The sequence below is a fragment of the Haliotis rubra genome, unplaced genomic scaffold (assembly GCF_003918875.1).
Source record: "Haliotis rubra isolate DU_JTF1 unplaced genomic scaffold, ASM391887v1 Scf585, whole genome shotgun sequence".
Taxonomy (NCBI): domain Eukaryota; kingdom Metazoa; phylum Mollusca; class Gastropoda; order Lepetellida; family Haliotidae; genus Haliotis; species Haliotis rubra.
This window is the reverse complement of record NW_025767285.1, coordinates 644,664-666,940: the sequence shown is the minus strand read 5'-3', so window position 1 is coordinate 666,940 and position 22,277 is coordinate 644,664. Positions and strand designations below refer to the sequence as shown.

Here is a 22,277-nt window from a genome sequence, read left to right as displayed (position 1 = left end):
CGTACTTTTAAACAAAATAAACGCCAATCTTGGCGTAAACTATGTCTCAAACATCAATTGGCCGCACGCCAATATCAAAGGTGTGGAACATGATTCAGAAAATAAAAGGTAAGGGCTCTAAATCTAGCATTAAGCATATAAAAATGGAGATGAATTATTAACTGATAAATCTGACATAGCAAATAAACTTGGAGAAACTTTGGCCAAACATTCTTCCTCATCTAACTATGTACCTGAATTCCAGAAATATCAAAGACAGCAGGAAAAGAAATCTATTAATTTCAATTCAGACAATGGGAAGACTACAATGAAACCTTTTCGATACATGAGCTTCATACTGCTTGACCAAGTTTCACGATACTGCTTCAGGAGCTGATGGTATACATTATCAACTCCTGAAACATTTACCTGAATCATGTTTAGAGACGCTCTTATCTATTTTTGATGTCATTTGGACATCTGGACAATTTCCTTCGTCGTGGCGCCGATGCTATAATTGTGCCCATCCCTAAACCTGGACGTGATCATACTGATCCTTCCAATTATAGGCCAATTTCATTAACTAGCTGTGTTTGTAAGACCATGGAACGCATGATAAATAATCGACTTGTTTGGTACTTGGAAACCAATAACCTTATAACTAATATACAATGTGGTTTCCGTGAAAACCGTGAGTACCATCGATCATTTAGTGCTTTAGAATCTTTTGTGAAAAATGCCATAATTAATAAACAGCATGCAGTGTCGATCTTTTTCGATTTAGAAAAAGCATACGACACAACATGGAAACATGGGATTTTAAAAGATTTACATGACTTTGGATTACGAGGCCGTTTGCCTCACTTTATATCCAACTTTTTAAATGACAGGCAATTTCAAGTCCGAGTGGGTTCAACCCTGTCTGACCATTACAATCAGGATCAGGGTGTCCCGCAAGGCAGTATTTTGTCTGTCACATTGTTTAGCATTAAGATAAACAGTTTATCCAAGGTTTTAAACGATTCCATTGATGGATCACTTTTTGTGGATGATTTTAATATTTCTTGTCGCGGTAAGAATATGCATACTATTGAACGGCAACTACAGTTGTGTTTAAATAAAATACATAAATGGTGTCTTGAAAACGGCTTTAAATTTTCTAAATCTAAAACTAATTGCATACACTTCTGCCGTAAATATAAACCACATAAAGACCCAGAACTGTTTTTAAATGGCACTCCCATCAAGGTTGTAAAGAGGCCAAGTTCTTAGGTCTCATTTTCGACTCCCATTTAACTTTTCTTCCGCATATCAAATCTCTCAAAACTAAATGCCTGAAGGCACTTGATTTATTGAAAGTCGTGTCTAATTCAAGGTGGGAGGGATCAAGCTACGCTCCTACACCTTTACAGATCACTTGTCCGCTCGAAGCTTGATTATGGCTCCATCGTTTATGGTGGAGCCTGCAAAAGCAACCTAAAACTCTTAGATTCAGTCCACCATCAAGGTCTGAGACTTTGTCTTGGGTCCTTCAGAACATCTCCTGTTGACAGTCTCTACGTCGAGGCAGATGAGCCTTCGCTTACCCAACGCCGATAAAATTGTCATTACAGTATATTACTGAAGCTATATTCTAACGAGTCTAATCCTGCGTTTCACTGCATCTTCACTCCTCTTTATGAGGATTTATATATCAAAAAAGCCTTCACTTGTTCCGCCTCTGGGGCACAGAATTAAACCATTCCTTTCTGCTGCCGGCATTAAGCTGGAGAATATATCTCCTTTTCGTCTTCTTTCTTCTCCTCCTTGGCAATTGGTGAGGCCAGACGTTGACTTAACATTAACCACATTTAAAAAATCCGAAACTAATGATTTACAGTATAAACAAGAATTTAGTCAATTAAAAAAATAAATATAATACCTATAAATCCTTATATACAGATGGATCCAAGGATGGTGGCGCGGTTGCTTGTGCCACTGTCATTGGGTCCAAAACAATATCTTCCAGACTACCCAATGACAGTTCAATTTTCACAGCAGAAGCAAACGCAATACTAACAGCTCTTAAATATATTAATAAACACCGTAAATATAAACAATATATCATCTTTTCAGATTCTCTTTCGTGTCTTCAGGCTATTAAAAATCTTTCTTGCAAACATCCACTTTTATTAGAAATTATTGAATTGTATAATGAGCTTGCTACTGGCCAATGCGACATCGTCTTTTGTTGGTTACCCAGCCACGTTGGCATTTCTGGGAACACGATGGCTGATATTGCTGCTAAGGCAGCCCTCAACAAATCTGTGACACCACTTCTGCTCCCATACTCTGATTATAAAGCTTGCATTAGATCTTACATCCGTGATCTGATGCAAAAGAAGTGGGACACCCAAGTAGGTATTAATAAATTACATGCAATAAAACCCTATATCGGTTACACTTACTTGGGTTGTCAGTCCAGATTTGAAGAGGTCATCATACGACGATGTCGTATTGGCCACACACAAGATATACGCATGAGTACCTATTAAAAGGTGAGGATCCTCCGTTTTGTATCCCTTGTGATGAACGAATCACGGTCAAGCATGTCTTGCTTGACTGTGTTGAGTACTCCATCACAAGGGATATCTATTTCACATCCAAAACACTGAAGGATCTTTTACAAATGTCAGCTCTCATTTAATTCTTGCATTTTTAAAAATTAGATTTGTTGACTGATTTGTAAATAGGTATATATTTTATTATTGGTAGTTTAGATTAGCAACTTAGATTGTTAGTGGCTGTACCCTCAAAGGGGGTTGACGTAGCGTAAAATTATTGTCCTCCTGAGGGGGTACGTAAGTCCCAAAACATTCAAAGTCAATTTAAGAATACCAGGTTTTTAATCGTAGCATTCTTGTAATTTTAATTGTAGCTAACATTCCTTACAATCGCCAGCAGCTGAAGGGATGGTGTAAATCCAACTAGGGTCCATGCAGGTAGCCAAGGTACTGTAAGTCCCCATGGTCCCTAGTTTGGTGATCTACCTTCTGGTGTTGGCGATCTATAGCCCATTTTTACATTGTATTGTCTTCTTTAATTGGAATATTTTAGCTTTTTTCGCTAGTTTTATATTGATATCTGTGATATTCTAGTTGTTTTACTGCCCTTCGTCGGCAGGTTTTTTATAATATACATATATTTCATTCTAATATCGAATGTTCTCGTCACGATATGGCTGAAATATTGCCGATGTGACGTTAAATAATAACTCACTCACTATAAGCCCCTTTATTATAAATGCTAAGATCCCCCTTCAGGAAATATGGTTGACTGGACAGGATTGGGACGAATGTCTCCCACAGTATCTGCAAAACAAAATAAGACAATGGTTAGAACAGCAGACAGAAATACAAACCCTTGAAATACCAAGATGTTTCCGTCTGAGCAGTTGTGTAGAAACAATGCATCTACACTGCTTTGTGGATGCTTCCCAGGATGCATACGGCGCTGCTGTTTATGCTGTTTATACTAAACGACAAAACTTCCAGTAGGCTGGTATCTGCAAAGAGTCGAGTGGCTCCATTGAAAGCCATAAGCATACGTCGTCTTGAATTGATGCCTGCAATCGTTGGTGTTAGACTGGTTTCAGAAATCAGCAGTGTTCTAAAAGTAGATATTGCAACAGTAACATTTTGGTCAGATAGCGTGAATGTTTTGTGTTGGCTTAGAAACAACAGCAGAACATTCAAACCTTTTGTGGCAAACAGAGTCGGAGAGATACATTGTGCCACAAATCCATCACAATGGAGATATGTTCCCTCCATCGACAATCCTGCAGATCTCTTAACAAGAGGTGCCACAGCTTCACAGTTAAAAAACAGTCAGTTGTGGTGGTCAGGGCCTACTTTTCTAACGAAAGGTGAACCTGAATGGCCAACAGACAAAAGTTTGGTATCTGATATTGATGACAGGGAAAGGAAAACACAGGCAGTTACCATGGTTGCAGTTGTGGATCCTGATTCAAACTGGAGGATTGATCCTGCAAGATTTTCCAACTGGAAAAGACTGACTCGTGTGAATGCCTGGGTTTTCAGGTTCATAACTAACTGTTGTGCGCCAGTTGATAGTAGAGTCTCGGGAGAATTATCTGTGGAAGAGCTGGAAGATGCTGCAAACAGAATCATTGTTCAAACTCAACGTGAAGAGTTTTCAAAAGAATATTCGTCCCTGATGTCCAAGAAACCTATACTAGGTTCTTCAAAGATCTCACCACTACACCCACAGTTAGATGAACATGGAGTAATGAGGTCAAGTGGTTCGTTGACAGATGCAGAATGTTTGCCTTATGCGGCACGATTTTCGATTATTCTACCTCGGAGAAGTTGGATAACAAAACTAATTGTGAAATGGTATCATGAGGCTGGCCATCATGTATGAGGGACAAATCAGACTTTGGCAGCATTGTCTTCAAAATATTGGATAGTCTCTGCTAGAGAAGTTATACGTGAATGGGAAAGAGAGTGCTCCCGCTGTCATATAATGAAAGCAAAACCAATTGAACAAGTTATGGCGCCTTTGCCCAAGTTCAGGCTTCAAGTATCACTTCGTGCCTTCAGCAAAATAGCAGTTGATTTTGCAGGTCCGTTCCTCACCATCCATGGCAGAGGAAAAACACGTAACAAACGGTACCTGTGTCTTTTTACTTGTTTATCAACAAGAGCTGTCCATCTAGAAATGGCAAACAGTATGGATACAGATGCATTTCTGAATGCATTCTTTAGGATGGTGAACAGAAGAGGGCTACCATCTGAAGTCATTTCTGACAATGGGACGAACTTTGTCGGAGCTGTCAGGGAACTGAAGCAACTGCTTGATGCATTAGATAAAGGAACCATAACTCGGTCTTTGGCCAACAGGGGAATCAAATGGCACTTTAATCCACCTTATGTGCCACACTTTGGTGGAGTGTTCGAAACTATGATCAAGTCCGCCAAACGTGCCATATTTGCTATTTTAAGCACCAGTGATGTTACAGATGAGGAACTTGGCACCGTTTTCACAGGTGCAGAAGCGCTGATAAACTCACGTCCACTAACGTATCAAAGTGCTCATCCTCTCGATGTCAACCCCCTCACACCGAATCATTTCCTCCATGGACAGATAGGAGGGATGTTTGCACCAGAGTCGACAGACGAGACGGATTACCACCCCAGGAAGAGATGGAGACGACTTCAGGAGCTAGTACGTCATTTCTGGAGGCGATGGATGCGTGAGTGAGTGGCTACCCAGCCTCAATACAAGAAAGAAGTGGACCACCCGGATCTACGTGTCGGCGACGTCGTGATGTTGATATCTTCTGATACAGCAAGAGGACATTGGCCCCTAGGAACAATCGTCAAGATTCATCCCGGAAGTGACAGACACGTCAGAGTGGTGGACGTACAAGTAGGACAGAGTATTCTCACCAGACCGGTGAACAAGATGTGCCCATTGGAATATTCTGCGAGAAGGAGTAGTGAGTGAATTGTTACTTTTGTTTCAGGTGTTTTCCACGGAAGGATTCTGCGGGGGCAAAAGTGAGTTGTGATTCTTTTGTTTCATGTATGTTCTGAACTGAGTATTCAGCGAAGGGTGTGACTTGTGAATTTGTTTCAGGTATCAGTGAACTTTGAACATTTCAGTGTGGACTATTACTGAAGGAGATATTGCTATTGAACTGTTTGAATTGTATTGTATGAATTTCTGCAGGAATGTGATTTCGAGAGACACAACAAGGACAATTCTTGTGGAATGTTATAATCGATTCAGTGTTTATTTCGACAATTGGTAAGTGTAAGCCGAATGTTTACATTACTTCCCATGTTTAGTAAGAATGTTGATTATTTTTAGTTGTTGTCAGTATCCTGCCAAAGAGTGGGGTATGTTCAGGAGGTTTTGCGCGCCCAAACGCGCCAGATGCGTTTCCGGGTGTAACGTGTTGAAAAACACATTTTGCTTCGCGAAAACCACGTGCTTCTCGTGGGGAAACCGCCGACGAGGGGACACGTGACTGCCCTCGGGGGTCGGTTAGATAGCAGAGCTTGTCAGTGTAAGACCTTATTTTGAGACAGCTGAATAAAGTTTGAAACTAACATGACATTTTGGCTTTTCCTTATTATCACAAGGCGTCATATGGCGATGTAGCGATTGGCAGCATTTAGTCACTGCCGGTGTAAGATTGAAAACATACCTGTAAGATTGAAAACATACCCGCGTTGAAAAGGTACCCGGCGGGTACTTTTTCAACATTGAATTATTACCAGGACTCACTTTTCAACGCCCAGGGTCTTTTTTTCAACATTGAATATTTACCCGGCTATTGAAAATTTACCCAGATCACGTATTGAAAAGATACCCTCGTTGAATAATGACCCTCGCTGTTTCTACACTGTCAAGTAAGATACATATGTTAAGATATATACGCGTATGCAACGTACCGGACATCTTTGGTTTGATGCAATGTGCGAAATAGCCACTGGTCCGCTAGTCCGTGGCTAGTAAAATTCCAGTCGGGACAGTAAATCTCCACAGTCACTGGGCCGACTGGCAAGTGAACTTTCATGGGGTGATTTTGAAAACATATAATTCTCTCCGACATGTTAACTTATAATATACTTTTAAATTATGCAAGATTATGGCCTGATAAAAATGTTCATCATATTGGCAGCTTAATGATGAAACCCGTGTCTACATTCAAATTTCGGGCTAGTGATATATTTTGTGGGCTAGAAACTTTCAGGCATTGCTTGCCCGGCTGGTAAGTACAATTTGGAAACTATTTCGCACACACTGGTTGCATGGTGAACATAGACACATTTTAGCTCACCTGGACAAACTTCAGATGAGCTTATGTCGTTGGCTGTATGTCCGTCGTCGTGCGACATCTGTAAACATCATTTCCGAAACTACTTAGCCGATGAGGCTGAAACTTGACATACATGATCCAAACCAAGAGGACACCAAAGGTTGTTAGAGGCATTCCGATCAAATTTCAGATATGGCGACTACAGCGGCCATATACTGAAAATGACATTTTCGCTCTTTAGTCCCCAATTTCTGCAGTGAATCAGCTGAAAGTTGATATATCTGTGCCAGATAGCAAACTCAACAGATTTGCTTTACTTCGCCATTTTACCTGTTTGACCTGTTATTCGGCACGGCCTTTAATTTCAGTTATATCTTTAAAACATGTTCTCTGATACTACTATCTACTTGAGTGATGAAGCTGAACATTTTCATATATCTTCTTGCAATATGTATATGGCCATATTGAAAATGCCATTTTGACTGATTTGTGACTCATTTCTGCAGCAATTCAGCAGAAATTTACTATGTAGGTACTGAATAGTAAGAATCAACAAATATAGTGCGGGTTTTGCTGTGCATCGCATTTTACCTTCATTATAAAATTGCCATCTTGTCTCATTAGTGGTTCATTTTCGGAATTTGTTAAATAGCAATGCGTAACGCATGCATATCATGTTACGGATTTGGCTGTGTGTTTTGTTTTGACCTCTTTCGTTGCGCTAAGCACGTTTCCGTAAACTACAGTGCCATGGCACCATTGTTTCTGATATAGTTGTGTTATTGTAGGTCTATGTCTCTTTTATTAATTGTATCATGGCGAGAGTACTTTTGTACTGTTGAAATTGGACCAGTAGTATGTTGCACGTTTTATAACGTATGACAGAAGTAACTTTGTCAGCGTTCCTTGAATGTTGTATACCGTGCGTGTCAAATCTCGTAGATTGTAGTAGAATTATATAGCATGAACTATTTTCAAGAGTAGATGTCCAATTTTGATAAAACATGTTGATCACACGTTCTTTCTAACTGTGATATGGGTATGTCGTTGTCACAGACAAAACTCAATGTCTGTTTTACTGACACCTATGCGTCTGCTAATGACAATATTCAATACACAACTTCGATCACTGACCACATGCAATTTGAACACCTATCAGGCTATACACCATAAACAAAACGCATTGATTTATGGCCGGAGTTCGGTCGCTGTCACATGATGTAATTACACAAACAGGCAGGTGTGATACTTGTACACATGACATGTTATGATGTCTGTTGATTGCAAAATGTTATACACAAAAAATGAGCATGTATTTACAAAACCCAACATCTCTAAATATACACACACAATGAGCCGTGAGAGCATCTGCAAATGTTGAACCAGCCGTTACACTTGAGTGCACACCCACCCGCTCTGACTGGGTTCGGTATCCCGGGTGCTTCGTTTCTTGGGAAGTAAACCCAAATACAAAATATTGCACTTTTGATTTGCGATTGTACGCTTATAATTATGTTTATATGTGTTTTTTTCATAATCAGCAATGTATATTATATGTGATGAATAAGTGATAATTGTGTTTTAATTATGTTTAATTTTTTGGTTGCATGTGACCTTTAAGTTTATAGCTAATTCCATTTAAGCCTTCTTACTACGAGCTGCAAGCTCTGAGACAACTTGTCTAAGACTACAATTACAAGCGAAAACAAAACATAGATATTTGTAGCAGTTTACCGCTTCAATGTTTCTCTCATCATAAAGCGAGTTTTCCTTAACCGCTAATTTCCCACCTCTCCTAAAAACAAGATTTTTAGTTTTATCTAAATTTACAGTTAATCCCCAGTTATCTGCATACGATTTTAAAGTGTCTAACTGGCACTGAAGACCACCAATAGTCTCTGACACAAGAATTACATCATCCGCAAATAACAACATTAGAATTTCAAGTACATCTGGAAACAATTGGTCTCCATGTTTACCATAATTTGTGATTTCTATACGAAGTTCATTTATAAACAATGAGGATAACATTGGACTCAACATACAACCCTGCCGTAAACCAAATGTACCGTTAACTCGGATTGAACTCTGACACACGATTTCACTGTTTTATATATACTCATGAAAGCGATTTCCAGAGTTTATCTGTATTTACAAAACCAAAAGCTTTTATAAAACATTCTTCTACACAGATTTTTCTCGATGATAGCATACAATGTGAAGATATGGTAAACAACTGAATAGCCCTTCCGAAAACCAGCTTGAGTTTCAGAAGCTTTATCCATAACATTTGCCCATTTTGTTAGTCTTTCATTTAAAACACAAGTATATATTTTCCCGTGTGAGCTGAGTAAAGGAACTATAATTGCTCTACTCCACATTTGTGGGAAACAACCATTTAAAATATTTTATTGAACATTGCTACTCAAAAGGGCATTATTTTAGATTCACTTGTTTTAATCATTTCTATAAGGACGTTATCAATACCTGGAGATGTACCATTTTTCATATGTTGTATCACATGGATTCAAATCACTGTTTGGACACTGTTACGCAGTGGGAAATTGAACTAAAACTACATAAATTTTGACTTACCTTTCAATCAACTAAATGTGAAATCCCCTTATAATCAACTAAACGTGAAATCCCCTTTTTAACGCAATGAGAAATGTGAAATAAACTAATAAATCATGAAGTTTAAACTTAATATGAGGAAACTGTCCATCTAGCAACTGTCAAAATGTTAATGGATAATTCTCTCGACTATGTGAATTTCTATTTCTATTTAATCTATACTTTTCTTGCTAGTTCAACATCTATCACGTGGAAAGATTTACCCATTAACAACCGTCACTAGCCCCTTAAACTGAAAGTTTTAACATCTGTATCATACGCGGTCGACCTTCGCACAGAATCTCGTGCAGCATGAAAAGCTAATGTCCTTGCCGCGCGTGTATTTGTGCTATCAAGTACTGTGTCCGGGAACAGCAGTTCTTCACGGACCCTTCAGAACAGACACTAATTTTAAAAAAATGAAAATCTAGACTTTCGCAATCGTATATTGCTTTCATATGTTATGATTAACATATATTTCAAGTTTGAACAAAATCGGTGAAGAAATGAAATTTTAGAAAATTCTACCTCTACACCCGTTACATCCGTTACATAAAACACACAAGGCGTGACACTCGCGATGCTAGAAACCTGATCGAAATTGGACAGCCCGATTCTACACAAAATATTGTGTTGAGCTTGTAGGTCATGCTTTTACCTTTCTACTCATCGTATTCAATTTGTCTAACTGCATTTCATATTTGACCACTGACCCTCGCATTAGCATACCCTCTGCTTTGAACAAACGTCTGGCTTCTCGTCGGTAAACATCGACAGTTTCCGTGAATCTTGATTGCTATTTAAGCCGTTTCGAGGCAATAACACATATGCCATTTGTAAACAATAACACATATGCCATTTCCAACACCGACATGTGCGTTGATATTTCGTGTCAGCTCGCTGTTGTCTCGAAATAGTACACACAAAACATGGATCTTAACGACCAAATTGCTTGAATATAGTTAGTATTAATGTAGTTTGATTAGGTATAATTCGATGATTTGGTCCCATTTCTTCCGGTTGTATGCTGGAAATAAACTGAACGCCTAGTAATAGTAACTAGAAAATGGTTGTTACCACATTATATAATTAATGATAAATAGATCTAACACATTTGAAACACATAACTGATTAATTCGAAAATTTATTTATGCAAAAGTGTAAGTGTGAAAAAAATAAAAATAAAGAAGAATATATTTATTATTTTTCATACATCATTTCAATATAACATCTATATCTTTTCTTCCATTTTGCATGGGGTTGATCATGGTGACACAATATAGGCATTGATCTTAAAGTATAACAATAGTCATGGTATGGCAACATCTGCGTGATGCTACCGAGAAGTTGATTACACATCGGACCACTGGCGTGTTATCTACTGGATATGAAAAATCACATCACTATGATTATATAAATATACCCCTCCAACCCCAGATACAGCAGTGGCTGCTGCAGTTTTTTATGTCATCGGAAAACGGACACATTATGAAATATTAATAGAATGAATCCGATAAACTGTTCACAGAACTGCACCATGATTGCAGTAGGTTGTGAAATAATCATGGTTTGAAAAGGTGAAAAAAATATCTTCACATTTCTCACATCTTGTTTTAACCAGACATATTCAAATCCAAGTCTAAACAGAATATGTTTTATATGAGTAGCCCATAAGGTACAGCCAGTGTCGTCCATTAGATAGAATTGGCGAGGCAGTCAGTGTTCATCCAAATACAGTAGCTTGCACCAATACTTAATATTCAACCCTTGGTGTACTCAAGTCTGAGAGGGGCTCTGACACAGTCTCTCCCAAACCATAGCATTGTTTGTTGTTTTACACATTTTATGCTGTACATCTTCAATAATTTTACAATATGGGGTGCCCTACACTTCTGCACCATAACACACTATAGAGACAATCATAGCATCAACTATCTTAAATATAACTTGGCATTGTATATTTCCAACTTTCTTTTAATACCTGTACAATGTCATATTTGCCTCTTTACTCTGTGTACCATGAGTAGTTTGTGCTTTAGTCCAAATAAGTTTAGGTGGTAACACAATATCCAAATATCATAAAAAGACACCATTTCGAGACACACCATACAATTTTAATTTTTAAAACAAATCACAATAGTGAACTGGTCAACAATTTCAGAGAACATTCTCCAAGCAAAATCACTGATTGTGTGTTGAAATATAGGTATGTATGCACTGCTGTAAAATATAAAAAAGTAAAGCAAAAAGAGTCCATTGCTGCATTTAATCAAACGTGTTACCTGCTATCTGGCTGAATAATTGTTGATATCAAATTATGTGATTATTGACGTGTATCAAATCTATTCTAATATCACCATGGTTATCATGCTCAAAATGATCAATATATAGCAAATGTATACTCTCATACTGGCTTCAAGTCATAAAAACTGCAGTGCTCAGGACAGGTGTCATAAGTAAAAATCACAAATAGTGGAATGTATCTGTCTAAAAAGTACCTTTATGGCAAGGTATGCATTTTTAGGGTAATTTATTAACATACTGATCATACTGTGTATTTTTATATATTCAGTTTAGTAAAATAATGTGTCAAATTCATTGTATCGGGCAGTATATCTGTGTGTATTTTTGTGTACAGAGAATTTGATTCTCCATGTTTATTGCAATCATAAACATTTCTGAATAATATTGGTATACCTTTGTCATGTTGTTTTGCAAACCGATTCAGACAGCATTCAGACAATTCAGATAACCCTCCCCCTCCCACAACATACATCCCCACCTCCACAAACATATATCCCACGCCAACAACCAGACATCCTACTACTGTACATGCCCATCCCCACAACACCATACATCCCCAACACCTCAACCATTCATTCCCACCCCCACAACTCTAGATCCCTACCCCCACAACCATGCATCTCTCACCCACACGTGGTTGGGGATTTGGGATTTGTGGTCCTAGGTGGATATCTTTGGTTGTGGGGATGGGAATGTGCAGAAGTGGGATATATGGTTGTTGGGATGTAGGTTGTGGGGGTGTGGATTTGTTGTTTTGGGGGTGGTGATGTTTGGTTGTTGGGATGGGAATGTGAGGAGGTGGGATGTTTTCTTGTGAGTGTGGGGATGTAGGTTGCTGGGGTGGGGATGTGTGATAATAGGGGTGGGTTTGTATGGTTGTTTGGGCCGGGGTATGGTTGCGGGAGTGGGAATGTGCGGTGGGATGTATTGTTGTGGGTGTGGGGATGGGTGTTTGTTCTCACAGGACGCAAGCAATCAGTTATCATCGATGGGGTAAGGTCTGAGAGCAGAGAATTAAGGTATGAAGTGCCACAAGGCTCAGTCCTGGGCCCAATTCTGTTCACTGTATATACCATACCCGTTGGTGATATAGCCCGAGCCCACAATCTCAGTTATCATCTCTATGCTGATGACACTCAGCTATATCTCGGATTCAAGCCACAAACTGCATCTTCTGTACAGAATACACTGCAGGCAATAACAAATTGCATAGCTGAGATCAAATGTTGGATGAAAGGTAATTTTCAGAAACTGAACGATGACAAAACTGAGATTCTCATCATCAGCTCCAAACAGATAAAATAAAAGTTCAAGGTCAAATTGGAGACACGTTTGTTCAACCAGAAAGCCATGCTCGAAATCTAGGTGTCATCTTTGACTCAACATTAAACACGGAAAATCACGTTAGTAACATCTGCAAATCTGCAAATTTCCACCTAAGGAACATCAGACAGATTAGCAGGTACATGGACACACCATCAGTAAAATGCCTAATCCATGCATTTGTGACATCACGTCTTGACTACTGCAACAGTCTACTCTATGGAATACAGCAGAAGTACATGGACACGTTACAGCGTGTTCAAAACACAGCCGCCAGGCTCATAACACGCACACATATGTATGTGCACATAACACCAGTCCTGAAGGACTTACACTGGCTCCCTGTAAAAGACAGCGTTGTATTTAAACTTCTTGTGTTGGTTTACATGTCCATTAATGGGCTTGCTCCAATGTGCAGGGGTGGGATGTCTGGTTATTGGGGTGGGGATAAGTGGTTGTGGGGGTGAGGATGTATGATTGTTGGGGAGGGGGGTATGGGTGTGGGGATATGTATGATTGTTGGGGAGGGGGGTATGGCTCAGTGTGTGGGGATATGCGGACGTGCGATGTAGGGTTGGGGGGTCTATGCTTGTAGTGGTGTGGATGTCCAGGCGTTATGTGTCTTGTTGGGGTGGGGGATATATGGTTATAGGGGTGAGGTGTAATGTTGTGGGATGAGATGTCTGGTTGTGGTGAAGGAACAAAGTGAAGAGAGCTTTGTGAAAGAAAACAACATAATTGCTTAGAGATGATTATTTACGGCACACAAAAGCAATAAAATAAAATTAATGCAGTTTCATTAGGATAACACTGAATATTGAGATGTGTATGTTTTTATAGCCATGACAACACCAAAAACACTATCACCGTCAGTCACCTATAGGATATCGGATCAATACAGAACAATCTCATAGGAGAGAAGGAATGTAGCCATAGTTCTGTCAATGACGTATAAAATCCACGTTCATCAATCACGGCTTTTCACCTTTTTGGTAGTGCTAGTGTCGTTTAAGTTTCTGTTCTCCGTATAATTCAAAGGAAATTTATGTTGTACGAAAACTAACGTTGCTATCAAGTTTGATGTTCTATATACGCCTTAGTGGACAGGTAATAGCGGATTCATATATATACTTCAACGCGTGAAAAGGTCAAATAAAATAAAACCGCAGCTACATTAGAATATCAGTAGATTTTGCATTTAAAAAAGCGTGTATACTTACGTTTTATTTACACCAAGGTGTGCCCCCATTTTCTGATGGACGCTCTTCAGGCCCGATTTCTCGAAACAAGCTTAAGTCTGAGTTTTGACTTAAGTTAGAGTTTTTACTCAAATTTGAGAAAATGTGTTTCCCAGAATGAACTGAAATCGATATAAAACTCAAACATAGTAGAGAATTTGAGTTTGGTGGATAGATTACTTAAGTTGTTTGGGGTTTTTTATTTTAAAAATGCAGTTGAGTTAAAAAAATCAGCTGTTTCAAATTGTCAAACTCAGTTTGAAATTTGAGTTAAAACTTAAGTTTGTTTCGAGAAATCGGGACACTGGCACATCTGCCTTGTGAGGGACTCTTAACGGTCCGGATTTGGATTTGAAAAACAGGTTGTCGTTATCCACATTTTCGCCGAAAGTTTGAAAGTTTGATTTTTAGACGCCCACTTTGGGTAGTTCCTACTGCTTTTGAAATCTTAGATATCCCTGACTTCTTGTTCTTCCACGTTGATTAAAAGTGTTGAAATGCAATGACTTTATCAGTGTTATATTCTTTTGAAATGTGTAACATTTTTATACGGACGTGCATCGGCACGATATCAAAGATTTGGATGTTCCCGTCTGGATCTGCGGCGTCTATCAAAGACAGGCACAGTCGTCCAACAAATGATTTATTTCGGTCTCACCGTATGTACAGCATTTTGAACAAAACATTTTGATAAAACCATAAATATGTGTACACAAGCCATTCCACACGGAATTGCGAGAGACCATATTAAAACACAAACACGAATCTATAATTAAGTTATATTGCTAGAAATATCCATAAATAAGTACATGGGTAAAAAGCTAATCAACGGTATTTCAATTGGCTACGTACGTTTACAGCGTTAGAAACAGCGAGGGTCATTATTCAACGAGGGTATCTTTTCAATACGTGACCCGGGTTATTTTTCAATAGCAGCCGGGTAATTATTCAATGTTGACAAAAGACCCCGGGCATTGAAAAGTGAGTCCTGGTAATAATTCAATGTTGAAAAAGTACCCGCCGGGTACCTTTTCAACGCGGGTATGTTTTCAATCTTACACCGGCCTATTCTCACTTCTAATACACGTATGAGGAAAAAAATGACTTTTGGCCTTTTATAGACAGTATCAGCGCTCATTATTGCCACTGCTTGCGCGTGCATTCTGTTTTTAATTTCCTTTGGAATATATGTTCGTTCAGTCTTAAAAAAATTGCCGTTTAAAGCTACAAAGGTTAAAAACAGTTGCGTTTGTGCACAACACCGGTTAAGGATTCGTGACTAAGTTCGTTCAGTTGAATTATTGCATTTGTATTGAAAGTTTCAAAAAAAAAAATATCAACATTCTCATTGTTTCCTATTTCGAAGGGTGTAGTTTAAATGGATTTCAGGTGTATGCAATTGTAACCTCTAAAGCATTCCTCCCCATATGTACAATGCCTGGTGTTCCTCGCCGTGAGATAACACCACAGCTATCGTACTGCAACCTTGACAGCGCCTCACGTTCCTATCTGTAAATAATCGAGTCTGGACCAGACAATCCAGTCAACAACAGCATGAGCATCGATCTGCGCAATTGGGAACCGATGACATGTGTCAACCAAGCCAGCGAGTATGACCACCCGATCCCTTTAGTCGCCTCTTACTAGCATGGGTTACAGAAGATTCATTCTAACGTTCCGAGTCCCCACATGGGTACAATGTGTGATGCCCCTTGCCGTGATATTGCGGCAATATTGCTAAAAGCTGCGTAAAACTAAACTCACTCACTCCTAGCCCAACATGCTGACGATTTAGTCGATGTTCATAAATTTATGACATGCACCGAAATGGTCGATGGTGTGCCCCGATGTTGAATTCTAATATATATTATGTTTGATACTGTTGGCGCATAACATACACGGGCATTTCAGCAATATCATGATATTCATATTCCACTCACTTGTTGTGACTATTCACATTTATCCCTCAGTGATATAATTTTAAAAAAAATTCAAAGCGTCCTTAAACCCAACTCACTCATTCTCTGCATTCGCATCATGTCTACATACTGCAATACAGTTTGGAAACACAACATGATTTCAACGTTTCGCAGTTCCAAGCAGTGTTCTTCTTCGCGCTATAGGCAAAGAAGTACTAGCATGATCATCAAATCTTATTTACAGGGCATCACGCTGATTCCACCACTGACATGGGCATTTACCTTGCAAGATATACTGTCCTGGGAGAGTTGCAATATAAACTGACCTGACTGAGACTCCCTTATACGAAATCCGACCTCTTCCAACTGTAAATGACTGTTAATTTCCCGCTGCTTATATGGAGGCCTGTTCAACATATTCTGACTCGGTTTCCTTCAGTGTATATTTCCTTCTTGTCAGTATACACTTTGTAGTTAAAAACAAAAACACACTTTATTCGTTTTCATTTTCCTTACTTTTGCTAAATTCGTCAATTTCGCAGAATAATTTCATTTGCAGTCTGGACATGATTCACCCATCTTATATGCTTGAAAGTTAATGCACAAGAACATGAAACAGGAAGATCTGCTAGTTATTGCCTTGTTCATTATACTCTTCCCGATAACAATCAGTATGTGTTTTCACATGTATTTATCAAAACGTGTGATGACGAATGAGCATGTACAGGTGTAAGTCCACAATGTTTTGATTTTCTTGTCTTGGAGTGATTTTGGTCAAGAGCAGCTTTAAACAGCATTTCACTATTATAATCACGTTATCTTTGAGCAAAAGGAAACCCCCAAGGCAGTTGCGAATGGAGAAAAATGGCTGTACTATGTTCTGCATAATTTGCAATAAAGAATTTATTCTGGCGTTTCAGACACCTCTTACAATCAAGGGCACAATTGTTTCTTTCGGGTGTATTTTCATTTTTTGTGCACCAAACTTTAGTAAAGCACTGTTTATGGTGGCAGTTCAATGTTGAAGGTGTGTCCATTTAGAAAGTGGTCATCTGGTTTCTGCAACTGCCAGCGCTTCCTTCTTTTGATAACGCGGTCAGTCTGCTCAGGGTTCATTTGATCTAACCTGCAAAGCAGGGTTTGTCTATGACACCCATGAATGTACCACACATTCATGTATTTAGGTATGGGTGTTGTATTACTACAGCAAGCAGGAAAATAAACACAAAGAAACTCATCCTTAATTTCTACCCGATATTTACGTTTTGGCCACTGGAGGGGCCTTTTCAAACAGGTTGGTGGGTTTGACTGATATCCAACACTCAACTGCATGGGGTTTTGAGGTCATGGGGTTTCAGTTCAGTTCAAGATTGTTGCTCATATCTATCAGTATACTTACTGTAAATCCTTCAATAGAAGCCGGCATGTGTTACTTTTTTTAGGGTCTAACATCCAGCGTATATTTTATAGATACAATACTTTTTATTTGTACGTGTGTTTGCTTTTTGAATGGTAACGGCCTTTCACTTTAAGATCACTTCACTGAGTATTAAAAGGGATAACTGTTTAACATGACTCAACTGCATCAAGAGCACACAAGTTATTTCAACATAGTTTTCATTACTGTAATTTGAGACTGAGACCATGCATATCATGTAGATTGCTGTTTTCTGTCAGGTATTTATATTTCAACCTGGAGTCTTTTCATTTCTGGAGTCTGTCAGACCTTGCATACAATCAAGGCAAGGCAAGTCTAGTCAAGGATGTTTTGTTTGTAATTTAACACATCACTCAGCAATATTCCAGCTATATGATGGTGGTCTGTAATAATAGAATTCATGTATTATGATTGACATTTAATATGAGCATCGATCTTGTGGCATAATATGACATGCATCAACCAAGTCAGCAAGCCTGACCACCTGTTAGTTGCTTCTTTCAAGGATGTACCTAATGTGTGTTTAATAGTGCTACTTCACCCAAATACTATGCTTAAGTTTAACAAGGACACAAAACTAAGAGCAGACCAGTGTTTGTTTGGTCTCCTCAATGCTGAGTGCCAGGCAAGGTAATAACTAAGACCACATTATAAATCATATGGAGCCAGGAAGTCGAAACAATGACTATCCTCTCTCGAGTTAGTTGCTCTCCACAAGGCCATAGAATTGTTTAAGGCATGTCTAAGGGAGACAACTATGTCTAGACGCTTTGTCAATGACAAAAACCCAGAAAACTTGACTGACATTCCCTTGTCCATGAAGTTTTGTGGACCTGCACAGGAGGTAAAACCTCCAAGACATCCAAACAAAGTGAAAGAACTGTCAGAATTTCAAATCTGAACAATACAAGCCATTTTCGCAACTGTGCTGAAGAAAAATTGATCAATGCCCCAGGACAAAACATGTGACAACAAATATCCAAATTTATGCATTTAATGCTAATACAAATCAGTGAACAGGGAAACAATGGGCAATGTAACAAGCATGACATGGAAATTGTCAGGCTGCAGTTGCAGCTACAATCAAATTACCCTAAGTCTGGTTTAACAATCATGCCTCTTATTAAATAACATTAAAGCTTAATGCTTGTTCATGCTTCCTGTTCATCTTAAAAATCAAAACATTCTGACAGGTTCCAGTCTCACAAATTCAATCTGGCAGGAATGATTAAGGCTTACTAAGTGACTGAACAGTTTAAATTGTTGTTACCAAGAATGGAAAGTTTAAGTGTCCTAGTGGAGTTTCCTGAACACTGAATATTCATTCCGTTTGTAAACAACAAATTTCTATTTCCAAGAGATTTCATTGGGAAAAAATCTCATTTTCTATGTATATTTCTCTAACTTTGGCACCCAATTCTAGGCATTTTGACAAGGAAAAAATCAATAAAACAAAACATTAAATTTGATACAAGCAAACCTTGGAAATTCAGTTTGAATAATAATAAGCTGTAGATCTTATAGTGATCAATACTGAACAGCTGAGTATCCCTCCATAAAAGATCTTGTCTGGTGAAGTGAACATTGCGAGAACCCTCACCTCCCATCTGAACAAAACATGCATTATCAATATTTGGAACTAGCAATTAAAGATACAGAAATTAGATACACTTGTTTGAAAGCCTGACTCACTGTGGGAATTTATAAATCTCAACCTGACAAATCCTCCAATCGAGAATGTATGTCACATCTTCATGCAGAGAAATATTGTGATGGAATAAAAGATTCATATGGGACTGAATTTGGACTCTCTGTGACCAGCCCTGCTTAACAGTCGAGGTAATTGCAGAAATATACAAATTTGTTTTGTAATTAAGAATGTATTGTGGTTTTCTAGCCCTTGAATGAGAATGAAGCCTGATGATGACAGAATGTATGTATATATATGTAACATGTACAGTTTTTCTCAAAACTCATAACACTTTCTAAATAACATGACAAAGTCTTAAAACCTAACATTAATATTTAGGTAGCACTCCAGTATGTACAAGTCAATTGTAAAAATTTTCATTTTCATGATAATGATGATATAATCATGTATTGTGAAAGTAGAAAATAACACTAATATTTACCATGGTTACAAATTTCATACAGAAACTACTGTCTCCAAAAACATTCTTTATTAAGCTACTAATTGTTAAACATCAAGAAATAACATCCCAGACTGTTCTAGGATGAGGCTTGAATTTGAACGTTACTGATGGAAAATGTAATAAATACAGCTATTTCAACCATTATAATCATGATAATATCCACACTAGACCTTAATTAACCCTTCAAGACGACAGCTGTATTTCCTTACAATTGATAAATTTAGATTTTGTAAGATAATTATTCATGCTTCATAGATACTGTGTAAGTCATGTACACCAGTAATGTTAAGAGCAGATTTCTAAATTAAAGTTGGTCTTGCTGTCCTGATGATTTAATGCTCTGGTGTTTAAATCTCTACACGTTCAGCTTTCAATGTTACAGTTATGACAAGGTCATTATCACTTTCAGTCTCAATTTCAAACTCTGTAAAACTGTCTTTTCCCCACCTAGATCCTCCCACTGCTAACTTTCTTCTTCTTCCTCCATTTCTCCATCCCCATCTTCTTCATCTTGCTCCATTTCTTCCTCTTTATCAGTCGGCAGATATTTAGCAAGAAGGTCTAACAATTCATAAATCTGGTCCTCTGTTAACCTCTCCTCACTTTCTTCTATCATAATCTGAATCTCGACGGCTGTTGATGGACGGTGATTGAGCAACTGAAGCTTTTCAGCCCTTGTTAACTTATAGGGCTTAATGGCATCCATGAACTTCTGAATACTTTCAGCATCTTGAAGTTTACATGGGGTCCCTTCTAAATATTTCACTGCTTCGTATGTTATTGTTGCCAGATTCTGCTGGTGTTTGTTGGGCTTACGCTGTCCTTTGCCAGTTTGAATGTCTGTAAGCAAACTCAGAACCTCAAAGTTACTGAGCATGGACTTGCTCTCATTAATCACATCCATGCTTCGTGTGTGCTTGTTCACATTTTACCTCAACTGTCTCAAGTACTGAATCGATGCATGGCGCCCGGCAAGGATCACATAAGTCCAGGCTAGTGCAACTATCAGAAATAATACCTGAAATAGGAAAACAGATAAATGAATGCAAATCAAAATGAGAAAATAGATTAAAAAAATAATTTTCAAAAGACATTTCAAAGAGATAACAAACTGATATAATATGCCCCCCACCCCCACTCCCCAAATAAATAAATAAAATCGACAAGTGGGATGGGGTCATTTTTCACAGCCAACATGCTCACTACTCGTGACTGAAAAATGGATATTCAACATCTTTAACAATGTTGAACGGATGAAACATTGGCAAGTTCCTTAATCATGCAATACAACTAGGTAAGACCGACAGACAAAGAGGGACAATGCACCTGAATTTTTACAACTTAGATCTCTACTTTATGGTCGTCTGCCAGATATTTCTTTCCTGTCCAAACATGCATTTTAACTTTCGTCAACAGTCAAAAGTTGAGGGGAAGCTGTGAACACACCAAACGATGTTGATAACTTACAAAATTTAGAATTCTTGAGGCTGTTTTCTTGCTAAACTGGTAATTTCCCGGCGTCATAAGAGACATTTCGAACACTACTTAGTACTGTGCAACAGCAATCATAATTTGTGAAATTTGCCTCCTTGGAACCGGAAGTATAGCGCCGTCTACAGGAAGTAACAAAGAACCTGGAATCTTTTAACCGGACATATTATCCAAAAGTAGGAACAAGTACAAAAACAAACGAATAAAGGCCTTGTGTGATATGTAGCCATAATTATGCTACATGCTAACACCAATGCCAGAAAACAAATAATTCAAAACCTTAATTCAATGTTTATTCTGAACTGGATGAACATACTAGATCAGATGGAATATATTTTCCAACATTGACTAGAACTCAATCAAAACTACCAACAATGAGATTGAAATCATATCGAGCAAGCTCCTGTTGTATGGTACTTATAAGTTTTCTCATTTGATAATATAGACTTTTGTAGATGAAGTGAATAGAGACTTTGAAGAAAGAAACTCGACCTATATGATGTAAGGAGACATATTACAATAGCAACTGTCAGAACCTGTCTCGCAGATCATGTTGAACTGTTTCACACTTGAATACTTATAATAAAACATCCTCTTCTTAATTAGAGGTATTGGTGGAAACAGTAACATATCAACACAGACGGAGCAATGGCGGAAAGCAGTGTGGCAATAACGTGCTCGTGACCACCTATCAATTTGATACGAGCAAACCTTGGAAATTCATTTTGAAGAATAATTAGCCGTAGAGCTTATAGCGATCAATACTGAACAGCTGAGAATCCCTCCATAAAAGATCTTGTCTGATGAAGTGAACATTGCGTGAACCCTCACCTCCCACCTGAACAAAACGTGTATTATCAATATTTGAAACTAGCAATTAATGGCAGAAAGCAGTGTGGCAATGACGTGACCACCTAAGCCTCCCAAATACAGTGTTATGTGTATTTGCAATTGCTGTATTGCTGCGCATAAACTATAGTCCTAAAATAA

The 22,277-nt window shown here is 38.3% G+C and overlaps 3 protein-coding genes across 3 annotated transcripts in view; 1 reads left to right on the top strand and 2 right to left on the bottom strand.

The window, feature by feature from the left end:
- LOC124254858 overlaps positions 1–17,308 on the bottom strand; it is a 49,068-nt gene extending 31,760 nt beyond the window's left edge. Inside the window, exon 1 of the mRNA XM_046688713.1 lies at positions 16,532–17,308. The gene's annotated coding sequence lies outside the window, so the exon portion shown is untranslated. The remainder of the gene's footprint in view (positions 1–16,531) is intronic.
- On the top strand, positions 4,699–5,661 carry LOC124254839. The gene is made up of 2 exons (XM_046688688.1): positions 4,699–5,205; positions 5,620–5,661. The coding sequence occupies exons 1-2, from the start codon at positions 4,699–4,701 to the stop codon at positions 5,659–5,661; spliced, it is 549 nt and encodes a 182-aa protein (XP_046544644.1).
- A 1,315-nt stretch (positions 17,309–18,623) lies between the features above and the next one.
- Positions 18,624–21,403, bottom strand: LOC124254855 (DNA-directed RNA polymerase III subunit RPC9-like). Its single transcript, XM_046688711.1, has 2 exons — positions 21,264–21,403; positions 18,624–20,814 (listed from the first exon to the last, which is right to left on the bottom strand). The coding sequence occupies exon 2, from the start codon at positions 20,698–20,700 to the stop codon at positions 20,260–20,262; it is 441 nt and encodes a 146-aa protein (XP_046544667.1). The 5' UTR covers positions 20,701–20,814; positions 21,264–21,403; the 3' UTR covers positions 18,624–20,259.
- Positions 21,404–22,277: the final 874 nt, after the last annotated feature.

Coding starts and splice junctions, on each gene's coding strand:
- LOC124254855 (XM_046688711.1), bottom strand. CDS start 20,700: ATGGATGTGATTAATGAGAGCAAGTCCATGCTCAGTAACTTTGAGGTT.
- LOC124254839 (XM_046688688.1), top strand. CDS start 4,699: ATGGCAAACAGTATGGATACAGATGCATTTCTGAATGCATTCTTTAGG. Junction 5,206..5,619: donor GGAGACGACTTCAGGAGCTA/GTACGTCATTTC, acceptor AATTTGTTTCAG/GTATCAGTGAACTTTGAACA.